The sequence below is a fragment of the Sceloporus undulatus genome, chromosome 6 (assembly GCF_019175285.1).
Source record: "Sceloporus undulatus isolate JIND9_A2432 ecotype Alabama chromosome 6, SceUnd_v1.1, whole genome shotgun sequence".
NCBI classification, from domain to species: Eukaryota; Metazoa; Chordata; class Lepidosauria; order Squamata; family Phrynosomatidae; genus Sceloporus; species Sceloporus undulatus.
The window spans coordinates 103,655,386-103,668,328 of record NC_056527.1 but is presented as its reverse complement, the minus strand read 5'-3'; the positions used below and the strand labels follow the sequence as shown (position 1 = coordinate 103,668,328).

Below are 12,943 nucleotides of genomic sequence, written 5' to 3'. Positions count from 1 at the left end.
AGTGTGGAGGACCTTTCAGCTTCTCGGAACAGTCTTGTCAGTGACCTTAAAGTAGTCTCTTGTGGAGCAAATAGATTAGAATGAGTTACAGTATGTTAGCAAATTCCTGCTTTATCACCAAAAATTTGCATCCAGACAATAGATATGGCATAGTATTTTGTGGGTTTTTTGGGCTACGTGGCCCAAAATAAGAGCTTATTCCTGATGTTTCGCCAGCATCTGTGGCTGGCATCTTCAGAGAGATACAACATTGGTTGATTGGCGTATTTAATCATGCCAAGACGGCAATGTAATGACTGTTGGCACTGTGCCTCTGGGGACCAGGGTTCGATTCCCAGCTTGGCCAGGAAACCTTTTGGGTGCCCTTGTGCAAGAAGCCACTCTCTCTCAGCCTCAAGGGAAGGCAATGGCAAAAAACCCTCCTCTGAGCAAATCTTGTCAAGAAAACCCCATGGAAGGTTTGCCTGAGGGTTGGCGTAAGTTAGAAACAACTAGGGCTGCATCCACACTGGAGAGATAACCTGGTTTGGTACCGCTTTAACTGCCCTAGCTCAAGGCTATGGAATTCTGGGAGTTAAAGTGGTCTCAAACTGGATTATTTCTGCAGTGTGTTTTGTTTTGGTCCGTGGTAGTTTGGTGAAAGACAGCTAGCAGGCTGCAGTTGTGGCTTAAGACAGCATTGGCACATAGCAGCAGCCGCCACGTTGAGACAACAAGGCCCCAAGCCAAAGGTGGCGCCTATTTCGAAGTTGACCGGAAGTCCGTTCTAGCCCGCTCCCCTCCACTCTCTATGGCGGATATGGCCCGGAGGAGGGGGCGTGGCGGCGTGAGGTCACTTCCGGGAAGAGCTAAGATGGCGAGCCGCGCGCTGCTGGTGGCCCGAGGAGGGCTGTACGGTGTCGTCGGTGGGTGATAGCGGCTGGAAGGAGGCAGGGCGAGGGCGAGGGCAGGACGGGAGGCCAAAGAAAGCCCCAAGGCTTCTTCCTCCCAGCCTTTATGGCAGGCTCTGAACCTTGGAAAACTCTGCCCTTGACCCCATTTGCGCTTCTATTCAGTTCATTACGGCGCTTTGTATGGGGAGGGCGAGAAGGAGCCCTTCACGGGAGGAGAGGGGGACTGAACCTGTGCGCATGCGCACTCTTTCTATCTCTGGCACGCGCTTCTCTGCAAGGAGACCTTTGCAGCAGCAGCAGCATCCCTCCAGTTCCATTGCAGTCTTGGGGCAGGGCACTGTTTGTTGGTTAATTGGTTACACAGACACACCTTGACCTCTTCCTGTTTCACACCACACAGCAGACCTGCACACAACTTGGCAATAGGAAGGGGCCAACATTAAAACAGGTTAACTTCTTTGGGCCATTCCAGGTAGGTCTTGATTAAATATTAATTAATAATTATTAATTAATTTTTAATTAAAGCCTACCTGCAGCCCAACGAAGTTGGGCCAATCAGAGGGGGAGGAGGACGGGATTAGTATCAATAACGTTAACCATCATTAATTAATAACGGTTAACATTATTGACACTAATCCCGCCCTCCTTCCCTTCTCACTTGCCTTTTCCTCAAGAGAGAGTCAGGCAGCTGAGGGGCATTGCAAGGGTTCGCCCATCTTCATCCTCCACCCGGCTTTCATTTTTATTGTAATGTGTTGTTACTGTTGTAACCCATCTGGATTCCTAGTGATTGGGCCGGCTATAAATACATTATTATTAGCAGCAGAGGCCCCTCGCAGGGCAGATATTTGCCCCTCTTCCTCCGCTGCTGCCACCCGGCCTCCTCCTCAGGAGAAAGCCAGATGGTGGAGGAGCCTTGCTTGCCCATCCTCCTTCCCTGATCCATGGCCTTCTTCTCAGGAGAAGGCTAAGCAGCAGAGGAGCCTTGAAGTCGTTCTACATCCTCATGGGCCACCCAAGAGCCTTTGGGGGGCTGCATGCGGCCCCTGGGCCATATTTTGTGCAGGGCTGCCATACAGAATAGCAATGCTTTTTTTGCACTACACTCATCCCTCCATATTTGCAGCTTTGATGTTTGCAGCTTTATTCATGGATTTGATTAATATGTTCTCTCTAGGGATATCTAGGTCCTCCAGCGCAACTCTATGGTCAACTTTAACTAAAAGTTGCATCGAAAAACCTAGAAATTCCTAGAGACAATACTGTACCAGGCATTTGTAGCTCCTCCATTGCAATTCTATGGTCAGTGACTGTTGGACATTGACCACAGAGTTGCACTGGAGGACCTAGAGATCCCTAGAGAGATGTCCTCTCAGGTAAAAACATGGTGTTTTTGTTATTTGCAGTTTTTCCATATTCACGGGGGTCTGGTGCCCTTAACCCTAGCAAATACAGAGGGACAAGTGTAACTAAAGAGATCTTGTAGTACCTTTGAGGCTCCCTTAAAGAAAGAAGTTGGCAGCATGAGCTTTCATAGACTTCAGGCTGCATCCACACTGAAGAGATAACCCGGTTTGAGAGCGTTTTAATTACCCTGGCTCAGTGCCGGGGAGTTCTGGAAACTGCAGTTTTATCAGACATTGTCTGAAAGGTTTGATGCCACAATAAACTACAGCTAAAGTGATCTCAAACAGTATGTTGCTTGTTGCTTTAATTGTTGCTTGCTTATTTTAACCAGTTCTATTTTATATTGTTACCTATTGTTTTATACGTATTTTTAGATTGTACGTCATTGGCAGGTTTTATTTTTATTGATTTGATCATTTGTATTACAGCGCTGTGTACATTTACAGCGCTTTAGAAACAAACTATAATAATAATATGTGGATCTCTCTACATACTAACATAAGAGGAGTGAGGTACCATTTATGATTAAGGATATTTTCCTTTGTAAAAGCAGCTCTGGATCAAAAAGAGGGGGAAGACCAGATGTGAAACCAGCCAGCATCCGAAATTTTAATATTGAAATCTGCTTCCTCTTTTAACACCAACATCATCCCCATACAGTGTACTAGTCAACTAACTATAACTGCTGCATGTCTGGTAAATGAGTTACAAGTTTCTACTCATAGTGTTGGAAATAGTGCCAGAGAACAAAGTGGATGAAATAGTGTCTTTATACAGTGAACTTTATATATTGGATATTTTTTTAGCAAAAGTAATAACTTGTTCCAACAGAAGCCAATCTATACTTATCCCTTCAGGTTGTTTTTAATTACTTATCCTGAAGGTTAAAACACAGATACGAGAGAGAAAGTGATAGAGGGCAGAAAGGGAGACTTGAATGTCCAAAAATAATGCACTTATTGCAAAGCACTGCACTTAACAAGTACAACATTGCAATGACAGAAGATTTCTGTCATGATGGTGATGGTCCATTTTGTTTGTGTGTTGCAGGCTTGCGTGGTTGTCGGTCTCGTCCGCTGCAAGGTGTTGTAGCAACGGTAAGAAGAACTCTGGTATGGAGTCTAGTATGGGATTAAAAGTTGTATTTTGGAAACAACCTGACAGACCCTAATGTCTCTTTTTTGTCTTCTGCAGCTGTCTCTGCCTTATTCAGCCTTCTATGGGCAAACTTTCTTAGTGCGAAGTTTTGCAGTTGAAGCAAAGAAGATATATGTACGGGACAAACCACATGTCAACGTTGGGACGATTGGGCACGTGGACCATGGCAAGACCACATTAACAGCAGCTATCACTAAAAGTGAGAGCTGGGGACAGTCGGGAATTTTACTTTGTTGTTTGGTTATTTGGGTAATAGAAGAAAACCAGAGGGAAAGAGGTAGAGAACTGATGTAGCTTTCCAACCACTCCCTGGTTTGATTCTCTAGAGCAGGGTTAGATAACTTTTCTTCCTATTATGGGCCTTGACCCAGACGGGAAAATGCAAAGTGGTTGGAGTTGCTAGTGGGTGGAATCCGGTTCAGATGTTAGTGGTGTTAGTTGCAGGTTTAAACATTGGCATTGAAAATAGTTGCCATAACTTCTCACATCCTGGAGGTTGGGTTGTCCCATTACATGCTGTCAATGGGACCAAGGGCTCAACTCTCCTGTGCCTGGGTTTGGTGTCAGTCTGAGGACTCCAGCTTTCCCAGAACCAAGAGTTTTGACTTCCACTATCTTCACTACCATTCAAAACTTCCAGACTATGGATAGGCAACTGGAGGCTGAGGCTCAAAGGATCTCCATCTACATCACACCAATCTCTGACTCCCACAGATGCTTTCCCTGCCTTTTCCTAAACTGGACACAGGTGAAGGATTCCTGAGTCCCAGCCTTTTTAGTAGTTCGAACGGTAGAGGAGCTTTGGCAGTTCTCTTCTTGTGTCTTGCATCTCACCCTGAACCCTCTCTGCCTTACACAAGCCATAAGGAAATCATTTTAGGTGTCTAAACTATACAGCTTGGAAGAGTTAGGTTTTTAAGAGTTCCCAGAATCTTTCCACCAGCTTGGGTGATTATGTACCTATTCCAGGCTTGGTTAGGGAGGATTCTCTCAATGTCCTTGTTCAGATGGGTGAAAAGGTGTCCAGCAGTTGGTCCCTCAGCCCTTGCTCAGTCAAAAGTATGGCCACTGTTGCTTTTGATCATTGGTGCCAGATGAGGAGACATTAGAGCCAGCTTTCTTTCTTGAATACTCAAGAATTCTCCCTCCCCCTCTCTTCTTCTGTTCCTTCTAGTTCTCTCTGAAGCTGGAGGTGCCCGATTTAAGAAATATGAAGAAATTGATAATGCACCAGAAGAGAAGACACGTGGTATCACAATCAATGCCTCCCATGTTGAATATTCAACAGCCAATCGCCATTATGCCCACACAGATTGCCCTGGGCATGCTGATTATGTTAAGGTACGTATGAGATGGTGGGATCCCATAATATCCTTGAAAATCCTATATTCATCATCTAAAATGCTTTTCAGAAGGGGTATGCTGAAAATACTTCCATATTGCATTTGAACCCATGCTGTTGCTGCCTCTTTCATGTTGCATATCAATTGATCGAGAAATGTTGCAAAGCCTTTTTAAACACTTTCTTGTACTTGACATTTTCATGCAAGCCACTTCAAGTTAAGGAGCTGATTTTTCAAAGGAGTTCACATTTGCATGAAACCACAACCTGACATGTTCCTTTTGTCTTCTCCTTAGAACATGATTACAGGGACAGCACCACTGGATGGCTGCATCCTAGTGGTGGCAGCAACAGATGGCCAGATGCCACAGACAAGGGAGCACCTTCTGCTTGCTAAACAGGTGATATGGGGCTGGGGTGAAGATTTATAGCATGATCTGAGACCTCATTCTGAGAACATATGGGTTATCTCTTTCAAGTACGGGAGTGGTAACTTGGAGAAAGGGATAGTGTAGAGATAGGTCTCATCTTTCTTTTTTGCTACACCAGATAGGAGTGAAGCACGTTGTGGTGTACATCAACAAAGCCGATGCAGTTGATGATTCAGAGATGTTGGAGTTGGTAGAGCTGGAGATTCGTGAGCTTCTCACAGAATTTGGCTACGATGGGGAGAAGACTCCTGTTATTATAGGCTCTGCTCTGTGTGCTTTGGAGGTTAGTGGTGGATATAGTGTCTTGAACCTCGTTTTATGTGAAATCTTTCCTTTTTTTAATATGTTGTGTCATCTCTCTCCTTCCTGTTGTTCACAGCAACGAAATCCAGAGTTGGGCTTGAATTCTGTCATGAAGCTACTGGATGCAGTAGATACATACATCCCTCTGCCACAGCGTGAGCTTGACAAACCCTTCCTGCTTCCCATAGAGCACGTTTACTCTATACCAGGTACTAAGCCTCATAAGACAGTCACTCTATATACACAGTGTGCCAGTAGTTAGGGATCCAGAGTAGTGGGTGGATATTCTGTATCCGTTGCTTATTTTGGAAGCCACTCTGGTTGCACGGTCAGTGTTACATGGGGATTTTGGAAATATCAGTTCTATTCTCCACTGCATGAGATTTACTAAGTAACCATGGGCTAGTCACACAGAGCTTGCTATCTCATAAGGTGGTTGCAAGAAGAAGTGTGTGTGTGGATGTTCATAGAAGAAAGGTGGGATATGAATCAGGATGAAAGCTTGCATCTTCACACACAAGTGCAATGATGGGGTTTCTTCTTCATTACGTCTGACAGAGCTGCCTGTGATCTTGTAACTGCTGTACTCAACATATCCCATGACCAGGAGAATGCTGAAGAATCCATTTTCCAGCTCATGATCTGCAACACTGTGGGAGACTAAGGTGTTGCAGAGCATGTGTTGGGAAATGAATTCTGCAATGTTCTCCTGGCTATCATATGTGTTGGGAACAGGCAGCTGGAGAGACTATCAGGGTTCTGCTAATAATTCCTTGTCTCAATACCCTACCATCCCCTGGGAGAGCGCTGCAGCCATCATTTCCCAGTACCCTGATCTGAATCACTTTAGAAACCCTTTCTTTGGACTGCTACCAGGCTCAAATGTTAGGTGTTTGGGGTCATGGTCAGTCAGTAACATAAATGTAAATCCCAGCAGTTCCAAAATTAGAGATCCACTTTACAATCTCAGAACAACTGAACAGAATACCAGCTATAATTTAAAAATAGATACAGTAGCATCATTTATCTTGCCTGTTTTAGGGCGGGGAACTGTGGTAACAGGTACTCTTGAACGTGGCATTGTCAAGAAAGGAGAAGAATGTGAATTTTTGGGACATAATCGGAACGTGCGCTCTGTGGTGACTGGTAAGTCTTGTCCGTTTTCTGCAAGCCATCTTAACCTCCTTCTTCATTTCTCCATGATGTGAGTGGACCAATTATCTCAGAACCACTGTGGTGGTCCTTAAGTAAAAACATAGCTGTGGCTTTTGTGGGCTGGGAGGGATGCAGCACTTTGTAGAGGGTAACAGCACTCTATTGACTTCAGGCGTAGAGATGTTCCACAAACAACTGGATCGGGCAGAGGCTGGTGACAATTTGGGTGCTTTGGTGCGAGGGCTAAAGCGAGAGGATATCCGGCGTGGGATGGTTATGTGCAAGCCAGGTTCTATCCAGCCACACCAGAAAGTTGAGGCTCAGGTAAGCAGATGTAGATGAATTGAGTAACTTACAAATTTTTTGCTGCAGAGGAATGGGGAGCAGAGAGCAGGTCACATAGAAGTGCATCATGGCAATTATGGAACTTTCATGTCTTACAGAGGAATATGGGTTATCTGACAAGAGCTAGAGATTGTCCTGAAGGCTTTCTTGGGAGCACACAAGGACATTCATAGGCTTTTCTAATGCTGCTAGGCTGGCAGCCTAAAAAGCATTGCTTTTCTCTGATGTACTGTTTCAACCAAAGCAAACATGTCACTTTCTTTTCCTAGGTTTATGTCTTGAGTAAGGAGGAAGGGGGTCGTCACAAGCCTTTTGTGTCTAACTTCACGCCTGTCATGTTTTCTCTGACCTGGGACATGGCCTGTCGTATAGAATTGCCCACAGGGAAGGTGTGTACATATCTGTCTCTTTTCTTTTTCCAACTCTTGCTTTCTACAGGCATTATGGAAAGGCTGTATTTACGGCAGGAGTGGGCAAAATATGGGCCCTCAGTTGTTTTTGCCACTCCCTGAAATCACTAAAATTCCATGTCCTTCATCTACACCGTACAGTAAAAATGTTGCATTGAAGTTAGCTTGCCCACCATTACTGACTCTACATGCTCTTATTCCCCCCCCCCGACATAGAATCATAGAATCTTGGAGTTGGAAGAGACTGCAAGGGCCATCCAGTCCAACTCCCTGCCATGCAGGAAATCTAAATCAAAGCATCCCTGACAGATGGCCATGCAGCCTCTGTTTGAAGACCTCCAAAGAAGGAGACTCCACTACACTCTGAGGGAGTGTGTTCCATTGTTGAACGGCCCTTACTGTCAGGAGGTTCCTCCTAATGTTGAGGTGGGATCTCTTTTCCTGGAGCTTGCATCCATTGCTCCGGGTCCTAGTCTCTGCAGCAGCAGCAGAAAACAAGCTAGCACCCTGAAATGATCACATTTAGTGAAGTGATTTTCCAATAAAACCCCATGATAAGTCTGAAATGACTTGAAGGCGCACCACAACTGAGAGCTTTGATTATTGGACTAACATTCTGGAGACCAGGATTCATTCCCCACTCAGCCATGACAACCCACTGCGTGATCTTGGGCAAGTTGTACTGTCAAGGCAAACTCCCTGTCTTTGCCAAGAAAACCCCAATAAAGTGTGCCTTAGGGTAATCCTAAATCATACATGACTTCAAGGCACACAAGAGTACCCACCTTGTGTTAGCAGACTGCTGCTTCTGGAAACTTCCAGCCAGTGAATACTTGTTTGGAATAGCATTTTTAATGAGTCCTACAAAAAAGGTAGGGACATCATGCATGCACATTCCTCCCAATGATACTTTAAAATTAGGATAGGAATTGTGCAGCCCTCCAGATTTCTTCATTCGTGCAATATTTCTTATAATTGTGAGTAGGCGTGATCCTGATTCTCATCTTTCCCTTCAGGAATTGGTGATGCCAGGTGAGGACACCTCTCTTATTCTGGTATTACGGCAGCCCATGGTGTTAGAGGAGGGACAGCGATTCACACTGAGAGATGGAAGCAAAACCATTGGCACTGGTGTGGTTACAAAAACACTTCCCCTAGCTCCAGGTGATGAAGAAAAGTGGGCAAATTAAAGCGTGTTGTGTTTGTGGCAGTTTCCATCAATCTGCCAGGTGGACTTTCAAAGTTGAGATTAAAAACTGTTGTGCAAAATACTGCAGCTTTGTCATGAACACCACTGCCCTTCTGAAATGGGATCTTTGCAAATGGTCAGCAATTCAGTGTTGCCACAAAGGAGAGAAGGCACTGCACGATGTAAAATGTGCTTCATTTGGTGGGTGGGGTAGGATTTATTAAATAAAAGTCTGTAAAGCTGATTAGGAGTAATGTTATTTAAGGGGTAAGTAATGGCACATCACCACATATGGATGAGGGTTGGGCAGTAAAAAAAATGGAATAGAAAAAAATTGAGATACAGTGCTGGAGAAGAGTGCTGAGGATACTTTGGACAGCCAACAAGACAAACAAATGGGTCTAGCAGATGAAACAGTAACTCCCTGGAAGCCAAGATGATTATGCTGAGGCTCTTGCACTTTGGCTACATCATGAGAAGACATGACTCACTTGAAAACCATGATGCCAGGAAAGGTGGAGGGTACTAGAAAGAGGGAAGACTGCACACCAGATGGCTAGATCTGGTTATGGGAAGGTCATGGACATGAATCTACAAGATTTAAGCAGAGCAGTGGAGAATAAGGGGGCCTGGAGAGGTCTCATCTGCAGGGTTGCCAGGTGTCAGGGCCCACTCACAATAATGCTTTTTTCACATTTTTCCTCCAGAAAAGTCAAGGTTACACAATACAATGTAGTGAGCAGATGCAGACTAGCTGACAGTGGTACTGGAGAACCTTGCAGTTACTGTCATAGCTAAAAATTAAAGCCTTATAAGCAAGCCTAAACATGACACTAGACACCTCAGATGTTGAACAGCCCTGTGGATCTTGACTGATTAGGGGTGCACAGTAACAATGGAGGGCAAAATAAGTTACATCACTCCCAGAAGTGTTTCTCTAAAGAGTGCATTATGGGAACTGAAGCTAACATTTTGCTTTCTTTGTACATAGTGGTTTCATTTCTAGCTTCTGCATTGCCATGCTGATTTTGGAAGTGAGCAAAGTTTTGGCACAGTTGTATAAACATTAGCTCTTGCAGGAGCATGTGGATCCTCATTAGACTCATGCACTCCATCCTGAACTACCAAGTGTAACTCTGACAACTAACATTTTAATGGTACAAGATTTTGTGGGCTACTGCTTCTGCACTGGTCCAAAGAAAATGAGTAGGAAAGGGAGGGGGCATGTGGAAATGTGTAGAAAATAGTATCTCTGCAGACCCCAGCTGTAAGGGTGAGCAACTGGTTTGTCTCAAAACATCATTTCTTGTGCCATGTGACAAAGGCAGTAAACAATAGTTTGGCCACATTTTTTAAAGAGAGGCTCTTACTAAAATGTGAGAACATTACTAAAGGAGTACTGCTGTTTACAAGTAGAGTCTGCTAGCACTGGTGCAACTCAGAATCTTGAAATTACTCCATTTCTTTTCAGCAAACTTCCTAGGCTTCCCACTCCAATAAAAGTCAGTAGTATTAGAACTATATGCTTGTTGAACTCTAAATAATGCTAAATCAGCTTTATGGTATGAGGGCAGATGCTATTTAATTAGCCGTTTTTAGATTCCAGTAGCCACCCCCCATCAAACTAAACACTTGCCATATTGCCTTCTTTGGAAAGATAAACATCCTGTCAACAAAATTTTTTTAGTGCCAACCACTAGGGACAAAAGTGACAACAATCCAGAGGATGCAGATATATAGCACTGTACGGATATATTTGTCACTGCCACGCAGCTGTTTGAAACACATCCCAGAGTATGCTGGACATTGCAGACAAGACCTACTGGTATATCATGTCACATGTTCTGTCCCCTCATCCCCAATAGGTGCAAATGCTTTTTATACTAAAGCTCATGTTTTGCACTGAGGGGACAAAAAAATTCTTAACTGGCTCTAGCTAATGTTCTTTCTATGCTGAAGAAACTATGCAGGCTGTGAACTCAACCAGAAATCTTACTAAATCCTCTCCAAGAGACTTCAGTATGTACTTTGAATACAAAGACAACTGTTATAAGCAAAGATTCCCTTGATGTTGAATTCTCCAGAATACACATAACCCTGTTAAAACTTTGGTTACAGAATACATTAATCTGACACTGGTTTTTGATCAAGGCCAACGCGTTCAGCCTAATTTTGCATGCCAGCCCGCTTCACAAATATGGTTGGTGGAGACAGAACAGAAAAATGCTATCTTTATTTCAGTTCCCAAGAAGGTGTACACCTTGATTCTTTACTTTGCATTTTCATTTGAAACAGGACAGGAAGAACTGGTTCTCATGCTGTTTCCTATCTGTGAGACTGAGTCCAAACTGCTTTTAGGCCTATTGGTTCTTGCACATCAGTGATAGATGCAGATTATGGCCATGGGTCTCTTATTGAAAAATCTCCTATGACATGTGTTAATGGGTGAACTGCTGAACTTCAAGCAGCCTGCCACAATCAAGGTGAAGTCCAATTGAGTCCCAAGGCAGCTAAGAAAACCTCATGACTCATGTCATAAAATTGAACCTGCACTCTTTGTAAATCCTCACAGAAACCAACCGGCTAGATTCAAAAATGGGATTTAATTGCCACAGTCTACAGCAAACAAGAAAAATGCAGGGTTGTGTTTTTTTAAAACCAGGAATGTAAATTTTGTTCTCACAGGCAAGAATGAGCTGTTTACCACCTCACTGCTCAATGCAAGGAAGTAATTGAATACTGCAGTTTTTGAATATTTCAGTTTGGGATTTGTCCTATGCAAAAATAAATAAATAAAACGAACATGGATTTTCAACACAGAAAACATCCTTCCTGTGTAGAAATATTATCCACACAGAAAATGCAGTTTTCAGCACAAAAAAACCACATGCATTCTTTACATAGAACAAATCCCAAATGGCAAAGATTCTAGCCTGCCTAGGATTCTCCTCTTTAGGGTTTACATTTGATAAAGCAATTTAAAAATATTTTCCCCAAGTCATTGTCTACATTTTCCTCCTTAACCACCTTTGCAAAAATAAAAGTGGAAACAGAGCCTCCAGCCAAGACTGTCCTGGGCAGAAGGGATTCAATATCATTGATGATAGTCAAAGTCCTTCCAACATAATTTGAATTGCAAAAATCAGTAGTCAACCTTCTATATCCACGGAGTCCTCATCCATGGACTCAACCACCTACAGTTTGAAAATATTCAAAAAATATAAATTCCAAAAACCCAATGTTGATTTTGTCAAATCCAAGAATTTTGGTATCCAGTGAGTGGGTGGTAGTGGTACTGGAACCAAACCTCAGTGAATATCAAGGGTCCCTTATAATTTAAAAATCTACTGTGCAGTTTAGAAAAAAACACTTCTGATCATGGGTGCACTGATTTCAATGGCTCCTTTCTCTTAGAACAACTGCTTTTAGGCTTCGTTACCCCAACTTGTACCTCACCTGGTGATTACCGTATATACTCGACCGCAAGTCGAGAGATTTTGGCAAAAATAAATTACCCTAAAAATCTGGGTTGACTTATCCATGGGTCAATGCTGGCCTGCCCATCTTAGGAGAAGAGGATCTGAGGCTGCCAATAAGGCCCTAGAGCTGCTTCTGCACACCTCAAGTTGAGAGTAGTCTGCAGAGTTGCTTTCTGGTGATTTGCCCCCCCCCCCCCCGCAAAGCAGCATGGACTCTCATCTAGAAAGATTGCTCCAGATCAGGCCTTAGGAGTTATGTGCACTCTCTACCTCTCAGTACTATAGAAGCAGTAAGCCCATATCCCGGTTAAAATAACTGCAGCATGATTAGTTAGTTCTTAAACATAAAAACTAAATGGAAACTCCATGGGCAACAGCAGTATAGCAGTTAGTATTCAGACACAAGTACATATGACACAGAAGGGCTGTTGCCATCTGTTCTGGCTTGTGAGCTTTCCAGGAGCATCTTTTGTTTCTCATGAAAACAAGGAGGTGATAGACTGTTGTTCAGAGAAAGTGATGACTAGCTGGTCTTAAGACTTGCAGAACCAGTCAGCAAGTGAAAGACAGTGATGGAATGTACCAAACGCTGGGAATTTTCACTTGATGGTGAAAAGGAACCACTATTGCAGGTGAACATGAAAAAAGTGAAGCAAGGGGAGTATTTGAAATATACCTGCTTCCTACTAAGGAATCAGGGCAATTGAATAAGACATTTGTGCATGTTTGTCAACATTTCCAAGATTTCGATAAAAAACAGGCAAAATTGTCTAATTAAATTTAAAGGCTGGAATAATTGATAATGCTGTTGCCATTTTCTTTGCTTCGTCC

General features: G+C 43.5%; 1 protein-coding gene across 1 annotated transcript; it reads left to right on the top strand.

Moving 5' to 3' along the window:
* Positions 1–785: 785 nt before the first annotated feature.
* On the top strand, positions 786–8,877 carry TUFM (Tu translation elongation factor, mitochondrial). Its single transcript, XM_042474576.1, has 11 exons — positions 786–905; positions 3,351–3,397; positions 3,495–3,657; positions 4,633–4,799; positions 5,097–5,201; positions 5,350–5,514; positions 5,611–5,743; positions 6,576–6,680; positions 6,862–7,013; positions 7,304–7,423; positions 8,461–8,877. The coding sequence occupies exons 1-11, from the start codon at positions 791–793 to the stop codon at positions 8,632–8,634; spliced, it is 1,446 nt and encodes a 481-aa protein (XP_042330510.1). The 5' UTR covers positions 786–790; the 3' UTR covers positions 8,635–8,877.
* The last annotated feature ends 4,066 nt before the right edge of the window (positions 8,878–12,943 follow it).